General features: G+C 38.1%; 1 protein-coding gene across 1 annotated transcript in view; it reads right to left on the minus strand.

The window, feature by feature from the left end:
• Positions 1-451: 451 nt before the first annotated feature.
• The window catches only part of MRPS28 (mitochondrial ribosomal protein S28), a 100,701-nt gene continuing 78,437 nt past the window's right edge, over positions 452-22,715 (minus strand). Inside the window, exon 3 of the mRNA XM_030839166.2 lies at positions 452-1,453. Within this exon, the coding sequence (XP_030695026.1) occupies positions 1,285-1,453 (169 nt within the window). The 3' untranslated portion in view covers positions 452-1,284. The remainder of the gene's footprint in view (positions 1,454-22,715) is intronic.

A 22,715-nucleotide genomic window follows, 5' to 3' on the forward strand; every position in this document is an offset into this window, starting at 1 on the left:
GCCCTGGAACTACCAATCTCTTCTCTGAATCCATGAGCTCTTTTTCTTAGATTCCACATATAAGTGAGATCTTATGGTATTTATCTTTCTCTGACTTATTTCACATTGCACAATGCCTTCAAGGTCAATCCATGTTGTCAAAAATGGCAAAAATGGGCATCCCTGGTGGCGCAGTGGTTGGGAGTCCACCTGCCGATGCAGGGGACACGGGTTCGTGCCCCGGCCTGGGAAGATCCCACATGCCGCGGAGCGGCTGGGCCCGTGATCCATGGCCGCTGAGACTGCGCGTCCGGAGCCTGTGCTCCGCAACGGGAGAGGCCACAACAGTGAGAGGCCCGTGTACTGCAAAAAAAAAAAAAAAAAAAGGCAAGATTTCCTTATTTTTTAATGGCTGAATAATATTCCATTATGTGTGTGTATGTGTATCACAGTTTCCTTATCCATTAATCCATTGATGGACACTTAGGTTGCTTCCATACCTTGGCTATTGTAAATAATGCTGCAATGAACATGGGGGTGCATATATTTTTGAGTTAATATTTTCATTTTCTTTGGAAATACCCACAAGTGGAATTGCTGGATCATGTGATAATTCTAACTGTTTGAGGAACCCCCATACTGTTTGCCATAGTGGCTGCATCAACTGACATTCCTACAAACAGTGCACAAGGGTTCCCTTTTAAAACTCCACATCCTCGCCAACACTTGCTATTTCTTGCCTTTTCATGACAGCCATTCCAACAGGTGTGAGGTGGTATCTCGTGGTTTTGACACGTTTCCCTGACTTTGAGCACCTTTTCATGTACCTCTTGGCCATCTGTATGTCTTCTTTGGAAAAATGTCTATTCAGATCCTCTGCCCTTCCCGCTCTATTTCTGTCCTCAGCACACATCCCTAACATACTATATATAAATATTTTACTTATTTGTATCAATTTCCCCCAGCCAGAGGTAAGCTACACTAGGCAAGCAATTTTATCTAACTTGTTTACTGCAGTTTCTTTAGTATTTAGAACAGTGCCATGCACAGAGTGCACTCAAAACATATTTATTGAATGACAGAGTTTCTCAGTACAGTTTACACTATTCCAATCAAAGGAAAGAATGGGTATAAAAACAGGAGGAGGAGAGCTACACCTAAAGAAAATTCTGACAAATAAGAGCTATAATTATAGCTTGCATTTACTATGTCTTCTCCAATCATTTATTCATAATTGTCTAATGGCATTCGTGATGAATACCTGGGTTCAACAAAAAAGGAGTGAATACGCTAAGCAAAGTTCATTTATTTTTCACGATGTTCTTCTTTTGATTTTGAGTCTTTACTCTCCTGGAGTCCTAACAGAATTGCTTCAGCCTCTAGGATAGTTGTATCTGTTGTGGCTCCCAAGAACCTAGATGTAAGTTCAAGATCTAATAGTCGCAGCCGGACTCTGGTTCCTTTCTGGTATTTCCTAAATAGTAAGAAAAAAAAATTCCATTAATTCTGAATATCACTAAATGAACAACTACTTTAAAGTAAAACCCAAATTCTAATTTTAATTTGTGTTGGCTCAAGATAACAAAATTAACACTAGTATATGAGAAATAGTTGTTTTTGACAGAAAAGTAATTTAGTTGTATCAGAATTTTCATCTTAAAGCTGCCTTCAAAGATTTTATAACCTAAATAAAAATGTATTCCAAACTGAAATTCAAACAAGTTGGTTCTTGAAACTGACATTTATTTTAATGTCAGTTATTTTTAAAGTCAAAAAGTATCAAGGGGAAAAAATGTTTTCAGAAACATTTTGTCTTCTAAAATTAAAATCTTCTTTTAAAGTAAAAGAAATTTTACAAAAACAAAATGGAAAACAGTCTAAGTGCAAAGTACTTAGTACTGGGGATTGATTGAACTGTAACTAAAGTATAATGCTGGCCATAACATGCATGACGGCTCAATTTGGTCAAAAAAATTATTCAAGTATTTCATAAAACCAAATGAAAACTGATACTCATTTGTCTTTCTTCCTTGATCAATTATTTTAAGAGTTTAACATCAACATTATGAAAAGGCACAGGAGAGTGAAAATATGGCTACTGAATGAAAACCACAAATCTTTAAAAATCTAAAAATATATACCTAGAGTACTCTAAGTCTTAAAATTAAAATTAAAACAATTTTATATAAACAGAAAATGAAGAAACAGAGTTCTTCACAAAAGTCACTGGAAAATGATTTTAGTAGACCATATAATGAACAATGTTTGATTAGGTATTCTGGAGGAATTTATAAGTGGTCCATCAAGTAAACATTTAGGCTATTTGGCTTTTTTTTTTTTTTTAAGTTATTTTTCTTTCTGGTTACAGAAGGAAATGTCCTTTTGTAAAATTTGGAAAATGATGATGTCAGTCACATTTAGTCAGTCACATATAGTCCTTCTATATGTATGTTTATGTATATATGTACATGGGTGTGTGTATCTGACGGCATAGACCTTACTTTCTGTCTCTGTTTAAAAAAATTAAAGAGATATCCTAGAATATTAAGGCATAGCTTTATATTCTTAGAAAACAGCAGTTATAGAACACATTCCATATGAATTAACCACTGGGAAAACAAGCTAGTTCACAGACAAGGTAAAGCTGAACACTATTTTCTGCATTACTTGGAGCTGTAACCTGTGTTCTAATGGAGTCTTTCATTTGTCCTTACAGCACTACTCCAGTGATTCGTTTAATCAGCTTTGATTCACGTCGACCACCTTCCCCCCCGCCACCCCCCACACAACATTCAATTAGTTATCAAGTTTTGTTCATTTTTTAACACAGATATTTCTTGAGCTTAGCCCTTCAGATCTCATCATCCTTAGCTAAAGCTTGAGGTAGGACCTGGTCTTCCCGGAGCCCACCTTCCTAGTCTACCTCTCACGATGGTTCCGTATCTGCTCTGCTTATGTGGAAATGGCCTAACGTCCATTCCCACACACTTCTACTGCTCTGCACCTTTGCTTCTGTTGTAGCACTGCTTGGCCTTTCCTTCTAAATAAATCCTATTGATTCCTAAGTATCCAGGTAGAATGCATCAAATGCAGCTCCTGAGAGCCTCCACATTCCCCTTATCAGAATGCAGATTCTGTCATTGGAATTGCCAAGGAAGACAGAGGTTTTGCAGTCACAGACTTGGATGCAAATCTGAGTCCTGCTACTTACGAGCTGGGTAACCTTGGGTAACTTGCTTTCTCTGAACCACAATTCCCTCATCTATATAACAGACTTCGACCACTTGGCAGGTTTGCTGGGATGGTTAAATGGGATAATATTATATATTGAAAACGCATAGCCCAGTAAGTGCAAATGTCAGTGCCCTTCACTCACCTGTATTGGTTAACTGTGTAAATCTCCGATTTCTCATTAGATCGAATACTCCCCAAGATCCGGCACTGTATTTATCTCTGTATCCTTCCAGTGCCAATGCAGCAGGTCCTCAAATGTTTGTCAATAAATTAACAAGACGCTTGCTGGCAAAAGCCACCACACCGACTACCTAGGCTTTCCATTCTCTTGGCCTTAGCAGCTGTGTGGCCTGGCTCATTTACTTAACCTCTCTGAAGTTTGCCTGGCACAGTGCCTGCTGCACAGTAGTTAATAAAGTTAGTTCTCTTCTCCTTCCATTATTCATATCTGGCCTATAGACAACCATGATGAAGGGGAACAGTGACTTTTTATGAAAAGGGTTGAACATTCACAAACACTTGGGACACAATTTCTGGGCATGGTCTCACTGAAGGGGAAGCTCTTAGTGTAGATGGTTCTGTGTCATAAAATGCTAGCAATCTCCTGTTAAAAAATAAAATCAGAAATACCATGAGTGCACAGTATGCTTGGTAGTTTATGGAAAGGAGAACTTTTTTTAGGTGTAGTAGCCTTTAATAATATGAAAGTTTTGTCTTCATCTCTAAAAATTATGCAAATTCTAGAAATTATCCAGTGAGTTGGTAAAGGAGATGAAAAATGGAACTGTAGGACTTTACATGTGCTAAATGAATGAAGAATCACCCACATGTATATACCTTGCACTAAACAAAAAAAACTTCTAGAAGATTCTCTGACTTCTGCTACCTGGAAGTAGCTGTTTCTACTTTTATGGTACTTAATTTTCACTGTGCATTATTTCTATGTGTTTCTTCCCTAGCAGACTACAGGTTCGTTATGCGCAGGGCTTTAATCACATCTGCCTCTCTTACAGTACTGAGATGTATACATTTCATTTAATGTAGCCTTTTGAACAGTGGTTTTTCACTTCAGTACATCAGAAGCACCTGGGGTGCTTATTAAAAATGCAAACGAGGGAAGCAACCCCAGAGAGTGAGCCGGCAAATCTAGGTGGAACTTGGGAATTTCCCTTTTTAACAAGCTCCCCAGGTGATTTGGATGCAGTCTTCTCTGATCAGCATTTGAGAGAAATCTGGCCTAGAATTACCTTTATTGTATACAAGACACAGCATCCTACACACATACAAAGGGCCAGTAAAATGAGGACCTCTGACAGGACTTTGTGGCCACCATTAACAGCCTTTGAGGGTAACAGATGTTTCCTATAGTGATGAAAAAGCCAACAGACTTTAGGGTGAGTAATTTAGACAGATCCAAAAAAAAAAAAAAAGGTCAGGGAATGACAATATATAATGGAGAAAGGCACCTAAGAACAGTCCCTTGAACAAAGCCTACTGACAGCGGGGGTGGGGCTGCCTTTCCCAGACACAGACTGTCCTTTCTGGGAGACCCGGGACATGGAAAGGTTAGCATAGTCCTCACTCAACAGGAATAGGAGCCATACAATTAATGTGGAGTTTATCTGTGCTTTAACTTTTCTTTTTTTTTTTAAACATCTCTATTGGGGTATAATTGCTTTACAATGGTGTGTTAGTTTCTGCTTTATAACAAAGTGAATCAGTTATACATATACATATGTTCCCATATCTCTTCCTTCTTGCGGCTCCCTCCCTCCCACCCTCCCTATCCCAACCCTCCAGGCGGTCACAAAGCACGAGCTGATCTCCCTGTGCTATGCGGCTGCTTCCCACTAGCTATCTACCTTATGTTTGTTAGTGTATATATGTCCATGCCTCTCTCTCGCCCTCGCGCTTTAACTTTGAAACACTTTATTAAAGGGAAGTAAAGAAATAACTAATGTATTTCTGAGAACTCCATTTCTGCCAATGAAACGTGAGGTGAACCTTCAGTATTGTAGTCTTTGACAATCACTTAATACTACTTAGTCTTCCCATTTGGGTTTCCACTGTTCCACATAACAAGATTTAAAATGAAAATGCCAGTAAACTCTTTGCCCAGCTTGTTCATGCAGTTCTTAAATGGTCTATTTATTCAAAGATTTGGGCCTAAGTATAAATATCCAGAAGAGGCAATGTGGTGGTCAAGACTCTAGACTCTGGAGCCAGATGGCCAGATGTGTGCTCAGCTCTATCCATAAATCTGCAACTCTGAGCTGTTACTTCATCTCTCTGTTTCAGCTTCCTCATTTGTAAAATGGGAATAATTATGCCTTCTAGGTTCCTATGAGCATGAAATGAGTTAACACCTGCCAAGCCCTTATAAATACTCAATAAATGTTAGCTACCATCATCAGTCACCACCACCACCACCACCACCACCACCATCACCATCAAAACAAACCCAGTGACACCTGATGCTCCAGCCTTGGCGTGATGGGGAGTACAAGAGCGGTCCCAGATATAATTCCAAGTAATAATTAAACCAATGAAGGATTTCTGTAGAAGGTATGTTTTTGGGGTGGGTTTTCTTTCAATAATTTGCTTTGATTCAAATCTTACTTATTTTAATGGTATAAGCATTCCTCTCTTAAAATGTATTATATAATGTATATAACATGCAATATATATAAATACATTATAAATGTCCTACAAGAAAGAAACCAATTTCTCTTGAAATGAATGCTGAATTTCCTTTGAAGATGTGAGGCAAAATAGCACTGAACAAAAGCAAGTAAAATTCAGAGAACTGCACATTTAACAGTCCACACTTCCCAGCATTAACCACAATATAACTGAAAACAAGAAAGTAGAATATATTGTCAGTCACAGTGACTTATCTATTCTAGTATTCTTTATGACAGTGGTTCAAGGAACACTGAGGATTGGGGGCCAGGTAGAGCTGTCTAATTTTACCTATCTCCTATCACTCTTCCTTAATTCTTGATGGAGTTAAGCTGTCAATGAATCTATTTTTAGCACATACTATTTCTTGGAAGGGGAAGATGATCAACTCAATAGGTTCATTATTTTTTCTTCCAAGAAGCATTTTTTAGCTTCCTTTAAAATTTACCATTTCATGCTGGAGAGGGTGTGGAGAAAAGGGAACCCTCTTGCACTGTTGGTGGGAATGTAAATTGATACAGCCTCTATGGAGAGCAGTATGGAGGTTCCTTAAAAAACTAAAAATAGAACTACCATATGACCCAGCAATCCCACTACTGGCCTATACCCTGAGAAAACCGTAATTCAAAAAGAGTCATGTATCACAATATTCACTGCAGCACTATTTACAATAGCCAGGACATGGAAGCAACCTAAATGCCCATGGACAGACAAATGTATAAAGAAGCTGTGGTACACATATACAATGGAATATTACTCAGCCATAAAAAGGAATGAAATCGGGTCATTTGTAGAGACACGGATACATCTAGAGACTGTCATACAGAGTGAAGTAAGTCAGAAAGAGAAAAACAAATATTGTATATTAACGCATGTATGTGGAACCTAGAAAAATGGTACAGATGAAGTGGTTTACAGGGCAGAAGTTGAGACACAGATGTAGAAAACAAACGTATGGACACCAATGGGGGAAAGCCACAGGGGGGTGGTGGTGGTGGTGTGATGAATTGGGGGATTGGGATTGACATGTATACACTGATGTGTATAAAATTGATGACTAATAAGAACCTGCTGTATAAAATAAATAAATAAATTTCAAAAATTAAGGAAAAAAATTTACCGTTTCAATAGCAGACTTAACTTCTAACCTAATCAACCATCCCCTTTCTTTATATACCAGACACTATCTCCTCTATGTCTTCTTTCTATAATGAGGTTTTATTATTTAAAAATTTTAATTACGTTTTTCCTCATTCCTTTGATTACATCAATGGACTCTTCCTTCTAAAAATGCACAAATACCCATAATTTTGCTACAATTTTAAGAGGTTCACAGGTTACCTGAAGGTCATCTACAGACTATAAGATTAAAAAGTTTTGTGCTAGATTTTAAGTCTGTTAATATTTCTTGAGGTAAAAGAAATGGGTTCTCATTCCATCTACACAACAACATGGCCTTGTGATAATTATACCTGTTGTTTAATTCCCAATGTGTTTCTTAATGAAACCTAGGACTTCAATGAACAAGCTCACTGGGCCACTGCTCACAGCCACACAGTTGGTAAGCGGTAGACCCAGCCTCTACCACAGCCTCATTTTCTAATGGATATAAGACAAAAGTCCATGGCATATGTAGAGAAGGAATTTTTCTTTCATTACCCTGGTCACTTCCTTAAGTTTAAAACTATTAGGAATGAATAAGGACAGGTGTTAAAAAGAAAATTAGGTCCACAGAAGCATATTTTCACTTTAAAAAATATGGAAAAGGGGGGTAAGGGGGGGAGGGATAAATTAGGAATTTGGGATTAGCAGATGCAAACTACAGTATGTAAAATAAATAAACAAGGTCCTGCTGTATAGCACAGGGAACTATATTCAATGCCTTGTAATAAACTATAATGGAAAAGAATATGAAAAAGAATATATATACATGTATAACTAGATCACTTTGCTGTATACCAGAAACTAATACAACACTGTAAATTAACTATACTTCAATTAAAAAATAAATAATAAATAAAATAAACATGGAATAAAAAGATAAATCAATAAAATGTATCCAACAAAGGAACAGGCTTGAGATGACTCTTAAGAAGCTGAATGGGTCCCACCACCTTGAATATTTATACCATAAATGTTTGTTTATAGCAAATAATTATACCAAAATGTGTTGGAAATGTTCAGAAGTACTGTATGGCAATGATCAGGTTGCCATTTAGTAGGGGTGGATGGGATGGAGACATTCTGTAATGCACAGAACTCTTTCATACAACAGAGTTGTCCTGCATCTGTGATAGACATTGATGTGGGTGAAAAACCTGCTTATAATTATCTAAGCCTAAAACTCTGTCTGCTAAATATAAAGAGTTGGTTTTTTAAAAATAAGAGTTTAGGGCTTCCCTGGTGGCGCAGTGGTTAGGAACTCGCCTGCCAATGCAGGGGACACGAGTTCGAACCCTGGTCCGGGAGGATACCACATGCTGCGGAGCAACTAAGCCTGCAAGCCACAACTACTGAGCCTGCGTGCCTAGAGCCCGTGCTCCACAAAAGGAGAGGCCACTGCAACGAGAAGCCTGTGCACCGCAACAAAGACCCAATGCATCCAAAAATAAATAATAAATAAATTAGTTTAAAAAATAAAGGTTTAAGTATACACTAAATTTCCAAGAATGTGATTACTGTGTAAATTAATGGAAGACTGACTTTATCCACAATGTTAGCAAGAGTTGCTCACTATTTCAGAAAATCACACTGCCATAACAACACCACCATTTCATTTTTGTGTCTTGCTACATGGGCTAAATGTACCTTCTTTACAGCTTAAACTTTGGCTTACTGTTTGCATTGGGAGGAGATCCATCTCCTCCACACCTGCTATTTAAAAGTATATGATTTACCTTCTCACCTTTCAATGAAATGCATTGATAAAAACTTAACTAAAATATCAATAATACCAAAACACCACTGCCCAACATAACTTTCTGTAATGACAGAAACATTCCATATAAGGTGATCATTGAGCACTTGAAATATGACTAATGTGAGTGAGGAACCAAAATTTTAAATTTTATTTAATTTGAATTAAATTTAAATAGCCATTTAGTGCAGTTGTAGACAATTTCAAATTGACAATAAAAATAGTAAGCATATTTGCCCTACAATACATAACACTGGAAGAAAGGCTAGCTTTACAGGAAAAATAGAACTCTGAAATAATTTGTTATAATAAATAGCTATTACTAATTAGATTCCAGCAATAATAAACCATCAGATCCATGTTTGCCATTCCTAACTCGTCAAATGTTTCTTTCCTTTCTGTTATTTTTTGTATTTTTCCTCAAATCTGTGTGACACTGTACTAGACACATAGCAACTGAACTGTCTTTTAGATATTTAGAGGTTAAAACAAAATTCTCTGTAAAGATAGCTTCTTCCATGTTACAGACAGAAAATTAAGATACATGGAAGTCACTTGCCAACATCACAAAGCTGTATAAGAGGATTCACAGATTTTTTTTCTCCTCTTCCTTTTCTTAAGTTCTCAGTTACCTCTGACTTCTTGAAAGAACTGTAAACTTAATCCCTTTAGGAGTGATAAGAAGTTACCACTTCATATGGTCTCATAATGTCTTCCCTTTGAAATAAAATGTAAACCATGTTGCTGCCACCCAATTCATTGTTTTAACTGTTCCCCACTAGAAAAATGGTTACTTTCAGTGGTAACAAATAATAAATTATCAGAAAAAAGTCTCCATGGCTTAATGCAAGGTTGTCTATTTTTTATACCTTTTTTAATTAGAAAAAAAAACTTTGGATATTAGTTTTTCAGAAATGCTGTATTTCATATTATAAAACATTGAATACTGTTGTCTTGAAAGCAAATAGGATGTCTCCAGTAAGCATGTTCAAAATGAAAATAGCCTGTGTTTTCACTGCTTGGCGTGTTTCTTTAACTTCAAGTGCTTGCCTCCGACTGATCTTTGTGAACTCCAGCCTAAATGGACTCAATGCCAGCCTTCACCATCACTGCTCTCTTCCACTGCGCATTTTCGCAGACCATATGCTGCAGTAAATGAGCCTGCATGTCTGAGCTGTTTAGGAAAAGGGCAATTAAATCTGGTTTTGCATTTCTGTATTAAGGACATGGTTTAAAGACTTTCCTTTGGAGAGGTTTTTGACATTCTTTCCACAGACATTCTTTAACATCTGTCAGTGCATGCTGGTGACGGTTCTCGTAGACTTAAAATAGAGACAGTCTCTCTGACTAGTTCTTTGATATACATATATTAAATAATACAAAGCCGACAAATACAAGGCTTGGATTGAACCTCAGTATCCAAAGAGAATCTTGTAAGGAGCTCTGACTTTGCTAGTCAATTTAGCTGTCTTGCTGTAATCATACATCTCAGAGGTTTTAAAAATAGTTCTCTTGAAATCATTAACCATCTATGTTTTCATTCCAGTAAGTTAAAAAAGTTTAGAACTTTTTCTGATTTTCTTACAATTCGTTAAAGTTTTAAGACTTTAGAAGTAAAATTTTGTTTTCTGAAGAGAGAAAGCTACAATGTTTCTAATGGTTCAATTACCACCTATTTGTCTTTTCTAATTCATACAAATGTTCACAGTAATGCTGATCTCTGTATTAAGCCCATACTTTGTCCGCGTGTGTGCGTGTGTGTGAGAGGGAGAGCATTTGCATGTGAGCATGAGGGAATATATGTACTTTGTTCTTTAAATGAACTGTCTGGGCATCAATTTCCTCAGTTTTGAAAAGCACAATGTTAGAAGAGACCTAAGGTCTTTTGCAGTTCTATGATTTTATTCTACTTTTACACAATTTTAAGTGTTTGAAAACAGATATAGTATAGAGAGCTATTAAGTGAAAAATTGATTAAATATACATACAAAATGCAAAATTTTAAGACTTTTTATTAAATATATAAAATATTATTATAGTCTTAAATATTCAATTAACAAGAACTTTTATATGCAGACTCTGTGGTGTATTTCAGATTTGTCTCCCTTTTTCAAAGTACCATCACTGTGTTTCCTTGACAGTGTTTCTAGTCTATTGCTTCTTTCTGTTCAATCTGTAAGATGCCTGTCAAGACTGACTCACCACATACTATCTATTCTGTCTCATCAAGCACAGCACCATGGTTAACAAAATAAAGGTAGAGAGTGCTCATAAAGTTCTGCAGCTCTCCAATAATTCAACTCATTAAAATTGAAAATGTTCATAATACTAAAATGCATTTCCTCAAATTGCTATCATCATGGATAAGAATTTTAATCTTTTTCTGCCACTCTACTATAAATGTATGATTTTGTTTTTCCCTTAAACCAAATTCTTTTTAACCTTGCCCTGCCAGTTAAGTATTTCGTTCCACAAACAGAAGTTTTGTCTCTTGTTCAAACATTGATTTGTTTTATGAAATGTGAAAATGGAACATTTTTAAATGTCCAATAAATTTCACTTTTTAATAACGTGGAATATAAATATAATGTAATATATTACATATAGCATCAATAATGATAGTTATAACTTTATTCTTACAGTTAACAAAATAAGATGTGTCAAGAAATTAGGGAAAGGAAAACCCTATAACCTAATAACTATATCAACTCTATATTTATTTTTTAAAAAACCAAAATGTTTGTTGCTGGTCAGAATATACATATATAATAAAAAAGAATATACACACATTTATATTTAGAGGGGCCAAAAACTCCAAAGGAAACATAAGGAATAAATGCTTTCAGGCACCTGAGATACGCTGATGACTAACATTAGATCAGAGTTGGAGCCAGAATTACAGCATCTAAGCAAAGGATACATTTTGTGGTATACAAGTTTTGTTTTATGAGAAAAGAAAATATACACATTTATTGCCAGAGATAAGTTTTGTCAGTGTAGAACAGAGGAAGGAATATGGGCTTTAAAAAGTTAGAGGAGTGGAGTCAAGATAGCAGACTAGGAGGACGCAGAATTCGTGTCTCCGCACAACTAGGGCACCTACCAGGCACCAGTGGGGGACCACGGACACCTAAGGAGATGGGAGGAACCCCTAGCGACTGGGTAGGATGTGGGGAGTGGGGGGGCGGAGTGGAAGGGAGGAGAAGTGTAGGCTGGCCGGGAGTGGTGCCCTGAGGCGCGGCTGGGGGAGGAGAAGGAATCCCACGCCCAAAGGGGGAAACTGGGGGACCATTGGGAGGGCAAAGGATCAAAAGGGAGCATGGCCAGGCTTCCCCCACTCACTTCGGCCCCCAGGAGCCTGCTGAGATCCCCGGCCTGACCCTCTGTCCACTGAGGCCCCCTCCAGCTGTGCGGGTCCTGAGGGAGTGTGAAGGAGGGAAGGGGGAGCAAAAGTAAAGGTCTGACCTACCGACCGGCACCCCTGAAGGGTGGTTGGAGGAAGGGAGTTCCTACACCCAGCGGGACCCACCCACGGTTAGGGGTCCAAAAGGGGAGACCATGGGCGAGACAGTAGGTGGGGGGCAGGGAGGAACAGAAGGAAACACGGCCAGGGCTTTCCCTGTCCACTTAGGCACCGGGGAGCCTGTTGGGCTCCAAGGCCTAATCCTCTGCCCTCAGAGCCTCCCTCCTGCTGTGCAGAGCCCAAGCCCCACCCCTACACCCCAACCCAGGGCCCTACCTCTACACTCGGAGACACCCTCTGAGACACCCTCCAATGGCTCTGGGCCTAAACCCTACCCACACACCCTCACCCAGGGCCTTCCCTCCAAACTCCAGAACTCCACACTATGGAGGCCCCCCTTTGGACGTGCTGCCTCTCCCCTTCCGCATAGGTCTTAAGCAGAGGCCCCACCCCACGCTCAAACGTCAACCCCACCCCCACCGAGGCCCCACCCCACCCTAAACCCCGCCCCTGCCTAAGAGCCAACCCCACCTAAACTCTGCCCCCCAGAGCCAAGGCCCTTTTTTTTTTTTCTGTTGTGGTTTTGTTTACCTTGTTGCAGTTGTTTCAATTATATTTTTATTTTTCCTAATATATTTTTTATCTTTCTAATTTAATTTTATTTTTTATTCTTTGTTATTGTACTGCTCCTTTTTTCTTTTTTTTTTGCCACACCACATGGCATGCGGGAACTTGGTTCCCAGGCCAGAGGTTGGGCCCGAGCTCCTGTGGTGGGACACCAAGTCCAAACCACTGGACTATCAGAGAACCTCAGACCCCAGGGAATATTCATCAGAATGAGGCCTCCCAGCGGTCCTCATCTCACCACCAAGACCCGACTCTATCCAACTGCCTGAAAACTCCACTGCTGGATGCCTCAGGCCAAACAACCACTAAGACAGGAATACAGCCCCACCCATCAAAAAAAAAAAAAAAAAGCGACAAAAAAATATGTTACAGACGAACAGCAAGGTAAAAACCTACAAGACCAAATAAATGAAGATGAAATAGGCAACCTATGTGAAAAAGAATTCAGAGTAATGATAATAAAGATGATCCAAAATCTTGGAAACAGAATGGAGAAAATACAAGAAACGTTTAACAAGGATCTAGAAGAAGTAAAGAGCAAACAAACAGTGATGAACAACACAGTAACTGACATTAAAAATACTCGGAAAGGAATCAATAGCAGAATAACTGAGGCAGAAGAATGGGTAAGTGAGCTGGAAGATAAAATGGTGGAAATAACTGCTGGAGAGCAAAATAAAGAAAAAAGAATGGAAAGAATTGAGGACAGTCTCAGAGACCTCTGGGACAACATTAAATGCACCAATATTCGAATTATAGGGGTCCCAGAAGAAGAAGAGAAAAAGAAAGGGTTTGAGAAAATATTTGAAGAGATTATAGTCGAAAAATTCCCTAACATGGAAAGGAAAGAGTCGATCAAGTCCAGGAAGTGCAGAGAGTCCTTTACAGGATAAACCCAAAGAGAAACACGCCAAGGCACATATTAATTAAGCTATCAAAAATTAAATACAAAGAAAAAATATTAAAAGCAGCAAGGGAAAAGCAACAAATTACCTACAAGGGAACCCCCATAAGGTTAACAGCTGATCTTTCAGCAGAAACTCTGTAAGCCAGAAGGGAGTGGCAGGACATATTTAAAGTGATGAAAGGGAAAAACCTACAACCAATATTCTCTACCCAGCAAGGATTTCATTCAGATTCGATGGAGAAATCAAAAGCTTTACAGGCAGCAAAAACTACGAGAACTCAGCACCCCCAAACCAGCTTTACAACAAATGCTAAAGGAACTTCTCTAAGTGGGAAACACAAGAGAAGGAAAAGATCTACAAAAACCAAACCAAATCAATTAAGAAAATGGTAATAGGAACATACATGTCAATAATTACCTTGAATGTAAATGGATTAACTGTTCCAACCAAAAGACATAGACTGGCTGAATGGATAAAAAAATAAGACCCTTATATACGCTGTCTACAAGAAACCCACTTCAGGCCTAGGGACACATACAGGCTGAAAGTGAGGGGATGGAAAAAGATATTCCATGCAAATGGAAATCACAAGAAAGCTGGAGTAGCAATACTCATATCAGATAAAATAGGCTTTAAAATAAAGACTGTTACAAGACATAAGGAAGGACACTGCATAATGATCAAGGGATCAATCCAAGAAGAAGACATAACAATTATAAATATTTATGCACCCAACATAGGAGCACCTCAATACATAAAGCAAATGCTAACAGCCATAAAAGAAGAAATCGACAGTAACACAATAGTAGTGGGGGACTGGAACATCCCACTTACACCAATAGACAGATCATCCAGTTAGAAAATAAACACAAGCTTTAAATGACAGAACAGAACAGAGAGACTTAATTGATATTTTTAGGACATTCCACCCAAAAGCTCAAGAAAACACTTTCTTCTCAAGTGCACATGGAACGTTCTCCAGAATAGATGACATCTTGGGTCACAAATCAAGGCTTGGAAAATTTAAGAAAACTGAAATCGTATCAAGCATCTTTTCCAACAACAATGTTATGAGATTAGAAATCAATTACAGGAAAAAAACAGTAAAAAACACAAATAAATGGAGGCTAAACAGTGCATTGCTGAATAACCAAGAGTTCACTGAAGAAATCAAAGAAGAAATTAAAAAATACCTAGAAACAAATGACAGTGAAAACCAGACAATCTAAAATCTATGGGACGCAGCAAAAGCAGTTCTAAAAGGGAAGTTCATAGAAATTCAAGCTCACCTCAAGAAACAAGAAAAGCTTCAAATAAACAATCTAAACTTACACCTAAAGCAACTAGAAAAAGAAGAACAAAGAAAACGCAAAGTTAGTACAAGGAAAGAAATCATAAAGATCAGAGCAGAGATAAATGAAATAGAAATGAAGAAAACACGAGCAAAGATCAATAAAACTAAAAGTTGGTTCTTTGAGAAGATAAACAAAATTGATAAACCTTTAGCCAGACTCATCAATAAAAAAAGGAAGAGGACTCAAATCAGTAAAATTAGAAATGAAAAAGGAAAGATTACAACTGACACTGCAGAAATACAAAAGATCATATAGGACTACTACAAGCAACTGTATGCCAATAAAATAGTCAACCTGGAAGAAATGGACAAATTCTTGGAAAAGTACAATCTTCCAAGACTGAACCAGGAAGAATTAGAAAATATAAACAAATCAATCACAGGTAATGAAATCGAAACTGTAATTAAAAATATTCCAACAAACAAAAGTCCAGGACCAGATGGTTTCACAGGCGAATTCTTTCAAACGTTTGGAGAAGAGTTAACATCTATCCTTCTGAAACTCTTCCAAAATATTGTGGAGGGAGAAACACTCCCAAATTTACTCTATGAGGCCACCATCAGCCTGATACCAAAACCACACAAAGATAACACAAAAAAAGAAAATTATACACCAATATCACTGATGAAAAGAGATGCAAAAATCCTCAACAAAATATTAGCAAACAGAATCCAACAACATATTAAAAGGATCATACACCACGATCAAGTGGGATTTATCCCAGGGATGCAAGTATTCTTCAATAAATGCAAAACAATGTGATACACCATATTAGCAAATTAAAGAATAAAAACCATATGATCATCTCAAAAGATGCAGAAAAAGCTTTTGACAAAATTAAACACCCATTTATGATAAAAGCTCTACAGAAAGTGAGCATAGAGGGAACCTACCTCAACATAATAAAAGCCATATAGAACAAATGCAAGCCAACATCATTCTCAATGGTGAAAAACTGAAAGCATTTCCTCTAAGATCAGGAAAAAGACAAGGATGTCCACTCTCACCACTATTATTCAACATAGTATTGGAAGTCCTAGCCACAGCAATTAGAGAAGAAAAAGAAATAAAAGGAATACAAATTGGAAAGGAAGAAGTAAAACTGTCACCTTTTGCCAGTGACATGATACTGTACATAGAAAATCTTAAAAGATGCCACCAGAAAACTACTAGAACTAATCAATGAATTTAGTAAGGTTGCAGGATACAAACAAAATTAATGCACAGAAATCTCTTGCATTCCTATATACTAACAACGAAAGATCAGAAAGAGAAATTAAGGAAACAATCCCATTTACCATTGCAATAAAAAGAATGAAATACCTAGGAATAAACCTACCTAAGGAGGCAAAAGACCTGTATTCAGGGCTCCCCTGGTGGCGCAGTGGTTGAGAGTCCACCTGCCGATGCAGGGGACATGGGTTCGTGCCCCAGTCCGGGAAGATCCCACATGCCACGGAGCAGCTAGGTCTGTGAGCCATGGTCACTGAGCCTACACGTCCGGAGCCTGTGCTCCGCAACGGAAGAGGTCACAACAGGGAGAGGCCCGCATACCGCAAAAAAAAAAAAAAAAAAAAAAAAAGACCTGTATTCAGAAAAGTATAAAACATTGATGAAAGAAATCAAAGATAACATAAACAGATGGAGAGATATACCATGTTCCTGGATTGGAAGAATCAACATTGTGAAAATGACTATGCTACCCAAAGCAATCTACAGATTCAATGCAATCCCTATCAAATTACCAATGGCATTTTTCACAGAACTAGAAGAAGAAATGTTACAATTTGTATGGAAACACAAAAGGCCCCAAATAGCCAAAGCAATCTTAAGAAAGAAAAACGGAGCTGGAGGAATCAGGCTCCCAGACTTTAGACTACACTACAAAGCTACAGTAATCAAGACAGTATGGTACTGGCACAAAAACAGCAATATAGATCAATGGTACAGGATAGAAAGCCCAGAGATAAACCCATGCACATATGGTCACCTTATCTTTGACAAAGGAAGCAAGAATATACAATGGAGGAAAGGCAGCCTCTTCAATAGGTAGTGCTGGGAAAACTGGACAGCTAAATGTAAAAGAATGAAATTAGAACACTCCCTAAACTCAAAATGGATTAAAGACCTAAATGTGACACTGGACACTATAAAACTCTTAGAGGAAAACATAGGCAGAACACTCTTTGACATAAATCACAGCAAGATCCTTTTTGACCCACCTCCTAGAGTAAGGGAAATAAAAACAAAAATAAACAAATGGGACCTAATGAAACTTAAGAGCTTTTGCACAGCAAAGGAAACTATAAAGAAGATGAAAAGACAACCCTCAAAACGGGAGAAAATATTTGCAAACAAAGCAACTGACAAAGGATTAATCTCCAAAATATACAAGCAGCTCATGCAGCTCAGTATCAAAAAAACAAACAACCCAATCCTAAAATGGGCAGAAGACCTAAATAGACATTTCTCCAAAGAAGATATACAGATTGCCAACAAACACATGAAAGGATGCTCAATGTCACTAATCATTAGAGAAATGCAAATCAAAACTACAATGAATTATCACTTCTCACCGGTCAGAATGGCCACCATCAAAAAATCTACAAATAATAAATGCTGGAGAGCGTGTGGAGAAAAGGGAACCCTCATGCACTGTTGGTGGGAATGTAAATTGACACAGCCACTATGGAGAACAGTATGGAGGTTCCTTAAAAAACGAAAAACAGAACTACGATACGACCCAGCAATCCCACTACTGGGCATATACCCTGAGAAAACCATAATTTAAAAAGAGTCATGTACCACAATGTTCATTGCAGCACTATTTACAATAGCCAGGACATGAAAGCAACCTAAGTGTCCATCAACATATGAATTGATGAAGAAGATGTGGCACATATATACAATGGAATATTACTCAGCCATAAAAAGGAATGAAATTGAGTTATCTGTAGAGAAGTGGATGGATCTAGAATCTGTCATACAGAGTGAAGTAAGTCAGAAAGAGAAAAACAAATACCGTATGCTAACGCATATACATGGAATCTAAAAAAGCGGTACTGATGAACCTAGTGGCAGGGGAGGAATGAAGATGCAGACTTAGAGAATGGACTTGAAGGCACATGGGGGAAAGGGAAGCTGGGATGAAGTGAGAGAGTAGCACTGACATATATACACTACAAATGTAAAATAGATAGCTAGTGGGAAGCAGCTGCATAGCACAAGGAGATCAACTCGATGCTCTGTGATGACCTAGAGGGATGAGATAGGGAGGGTGGGGGGGAGGCTCAAGAGGGAGGGGATATGGGGATATGTGTATACATATAGTTGATTCTCTTTATTGTATAGAGGAAACTAACGCAGCATTGTGGAGCATTTATACTCCAATAAAGATGTGAATTAAAAAAAGTTATAGAAAGGTCTAGATTTGACTGTGACTGAGTACAAGAAACTTACCTCGTATGGACTGTTTACTTATCTGTAAAGCGATACGTAACACCTGGCAAGGCTGCTTTGATGCCTAACACATTATAAGGTATGGAGAGTGCCTGTCACATATATACGAACTCAGTAAATAGTAGCTATTATGAAATTCACTACGTTGATACTTACATAAAGTATAATAGATAAGATAACTGAAAGGATAGTAACTTCAAATATAATTTTATTAAAGATAACTAGAATACTGTTCAAATGGATGTCTGACAGCAACCTTCAATATATATAAAAGAAAGAAAAGGAAAACGAAACTCATTGAAGGCGTTCTTTAAGTCTGAATTTGGGGCTGAGGGAGGAGGGTAATAAAATCCAGGGGTTACTTAATAAGGACCGACTTGGTGAGTCTGCAGGGAGTCAGAGCTGAGAGGCAAAACACAATCAATTACCTATGGAAGCTTTTTACAGTGTTTTCTTTTTTAAAAAATACTGATGCCTGGAGTCCAACCCAGACCTACTCCCTCAAAATCAATAGGGTAGAGCTGGAGATTCATGCATATTTGGGGAAAAACTCCTCAAATGGGTCTTGTTCAAAAAGTATTGGTTAAAGTGTTCATAAGTTACATTCTCTGAGTCTCTGTCTCAATCAAACTCCAAATGAATGGTTCATGGCAGTTTGGGGGCCAAGCTGAGTCCTGCTCAATTCAAGCTTTAATTTCCCTAACACGTGCATGCAGTACAGACGTTATACAGAAGGTCAAAGTTAGAACTGCACATTTTAAATATCAAATGTGAGATGAGCAAAGTTGTTTTTCTATTATGAAAACTGAAGAGATTAATATGTATTTCCATCTATACAAAGGGCTGGATCATTTTAGGTTGGCCATATAAGGATTATTGCAGTTAAGGATATATTTTCATGACCAAAAGATTTTCAAAATCACTTCCATGGCACTTGAACACCTAACACTTGCTGGCATATACGACAACTGTCAAATTTAGCTTCAAAATTATCTTATGGCAGATGTCATCTCCTGATCCCATCCCTAAAATGTCCTTAATAATGTCCTTCAATGGCAGAAACTCTGTCTCCAGATTCCTAGCTCCTGTAGTTTTGCCTACATTAAGAGAACAGAGGACTTCTAAATTCACTGTTACCAACCCATTTTCAGAGTTTCCTTTTTTCTTTTAATCTTGTTTCTGTCTCTCTGAATTAGTTACTTATTAAATAAGCATTACTGAATTTTCAACAAACACCTGCTCAACTGGGGTAAGGGGGTACCAACAAGAAAGGGAGAAACTATCCTGCTCCCTCCCAACCTATGGAGGCAAAAATGGAGTGAAAACCCATTTTCCATCAATTCCCTCGGTGGGAGGTAGGACTACTTTAGCAGGTCAGTCCTGATTTCTGTGCCCTTTCAATAAGACATAAGACTTTACCAGATGTCTTTTGGAAAGCCAAATACTTAAGAGATTGTTATCTCAGTAGCCTCTGTGGGCTGGCAAGAGTCAGAGAGAGAAAAACCTTTCATAAAAGAATCAAATACATGCCTGCAGATTTCATGTAATCCAGAGTGCTTCAAACAGCCTCCTCTGTAGAACGAGACTCAGTGTCTGGGGTTGGTGGGGGAGGGTGGCGGTTAGGGATGGGGTAGTGGAAGCAGGGAATGGAGCACAAAGACTCCTATCACATGCTGACAAGGTTGAAGTCAGGGTGGTTTTAAGAGAGACCCTTAGGGCTTGGAATAGAGCTTGTGACTTGGCACTTTACAGTTCCGGGCTGATATTTGTCATCTGCACCCCCAAATCTGGGTATATGCATTAAACACTCTGGTTCATACCCTTTTAAAACTGAGGGCAATGAAGCCTAGAGAAATTCTGTGAAATTAAAAATAAAACAGAAAACTGACTACATACATTCAGAAAAGCAAGTTGTTTACAGGCATTTCACGTGATAAGGTGCTTTTAGATCGCTGAAAGCTCAATAAGAGTCACCAATGCGATTTTGTTCCCCCCCAAAGTTAATGTAATTTAGGCTGAATTAGTACAAGTATATATTCCACATTTCCCACGTGATAATCCCAATCTCCTTGCACTTTTCTAACCACTCTAGGGAATTGTCACCTGTTTGGAAAGAAGACAGTGAAAGAATTTTGTATTATGTGAATGAAAAATTAAGGGAAGGAGAGCAGTTAACAGGTTGAAAAAAAAAGTTGAAAAAGGACCTTATACCTGTCAGAAGAATTTGAAAGGCAAGGATTAGATAATGATATTATTAAAGAGGTCACAATATTTATTTTGTGCATCTACTTTGTATGCCTCCAAAAAGCAGAAATAAGAAAAATGGTTAGAAGTTACAGAATGGCAGATTTAGCAGATTTCAGCTTAATATGAGGAAGAACTTCTAACAGAGTTGGCTGGAAGAGGAACTGGGTGTTTTGTGCATTAATGGAGGAAATCACAGGGAATTTTCAAGACGGATGAGCACTGCGGCAGTGATGGAGTTGGAATTCAGTAAGGGCTGAATCAGATGATTTCTAAGATTCCTTCCATTTCTAAAATTTTATGATTCTATGACTCAGAATACTTATTAGGTCTTCCACCATTCAGGAAGCATGAAAGCTGGAAAGCAAGTTAAAAAAAGAGCAGCCAAAGGGTCAGACGGTAGGTCAGATATGCAATAAAAAACTGAAAATCTGATCACTTTTTAGTTTACCTTCCAGCACTTAACTCTTTCAGACCATGTTGGTACCTTGACTTATTTCTGGATAGCAATATCCGCTAGGCACGATTAACTTATTCATCTAGCTGAAATCTGAAGTTAAAGATGATTACTGACATGACTGCTGGCTAGATGACAAACTAAATTTTGTTTCAGATAGAATACACAGTTAATTGACCAGGAAAAACATAGGTTTTACCCCTTCTATTTGTCACTTCCCTAGGTAGGCCATTTCTAAATCACCCTCTGCTTGGATACAAATGAGAAAAGTGACAGAGGTCAAATAGAGCTAACTTTTTCTGTTAACGTGCTCTCTTTAATAAATTTATGTTAATGTGATACTTTTGAAATTGCACTCTGTAGCACTGCACTACACTAGAAATAATAGGCACCTGATAAACATTTGTGGAAGACTACAGTGAATATACATTCTCATGTGCTACACAAAACTTCTGCAACTGGAGTTGTACACTGGGAGTCTACATTTGACCACAGTGCATTCCACCACTAGTCATATGTGCACCTTAACTGGGCTCCAATCTCAAGGCCACACTGATTTACTTCAAATCCTGAGCAGCAGCCTACATGTTGACAGAGTGTTACAGAATACTGCAAGTGCTCCCCGATCGCTGGGTCATTCCTATCAGCACAGGAGTGTGACTGCACAGTGACCAGGGGGCTTCTGCTCAGCCAGCTGATGATTTTTTTTTGCTTCTGATTTGAGAAAAGAAATTGTTTCAGAGCAGATTGGCATCTCTAGGGTGACTTTATTCTAAATGCTAATAGAGTAAAATATTGTTAAGAGTCAAATACCTTTGGAATAAAATTCTGCAAAAAAAAAAGAAATATTACACACTCTGGAGTCTCCGAATCAAAATCAAAGCATCTCTTTGTGATTAAAAATTGTAAATAAGAGCCTTTTTTTTTTTGCTTTTATTTTTATTTAGTAGGAGGCTGTGACTATTTCCTTGGGATTAGATAATGATACTATTTCAAGGCTTTTACTACCCAGAAACAAGATTCAAAAAATACTAAAATTCCAAAAGAACTGTGTTAGGATAGCATTTTGACTAATATTCCCATCTCTGAATAAATTCTTATGCTCTTAAAGTAAAGCAAAACGGGGAAGAATAGTGATTAAAATTTTTTCCTTCACTACTAAAAAGGGATTAAGGAACTCAACTTTTTTTTTTTTTTTTTTTTTTTTGCAGTACGCGTGCCTCTCACTGTTGTGGCCTCTCTCGCTGCGGAGCACAGGCTCCTGACGCGTAGGCTCAGCGGCCATGGCTCACGGGCCCAGCCGCTCCGCGGCATGTGGGATCTTCCCGGACCGGGGCGCGAACCCGTGTCCCCTGCATCGGCAGGCAGACTCTCAACCACTGCGCCACCT

Source organism: Globicephala melas, chromosome 17 (assembly GCF_963455315.2).
Source record: "Globicephala melas chromosome 17, mGloMel1.2, whole genome shotgun sequence".
Lineage (NCBI taxonomy): Eukaryota > Metazoa > Chordata > Mammalia > Artiodactyla > Delphinidae > Globicephala > Globicephala melas.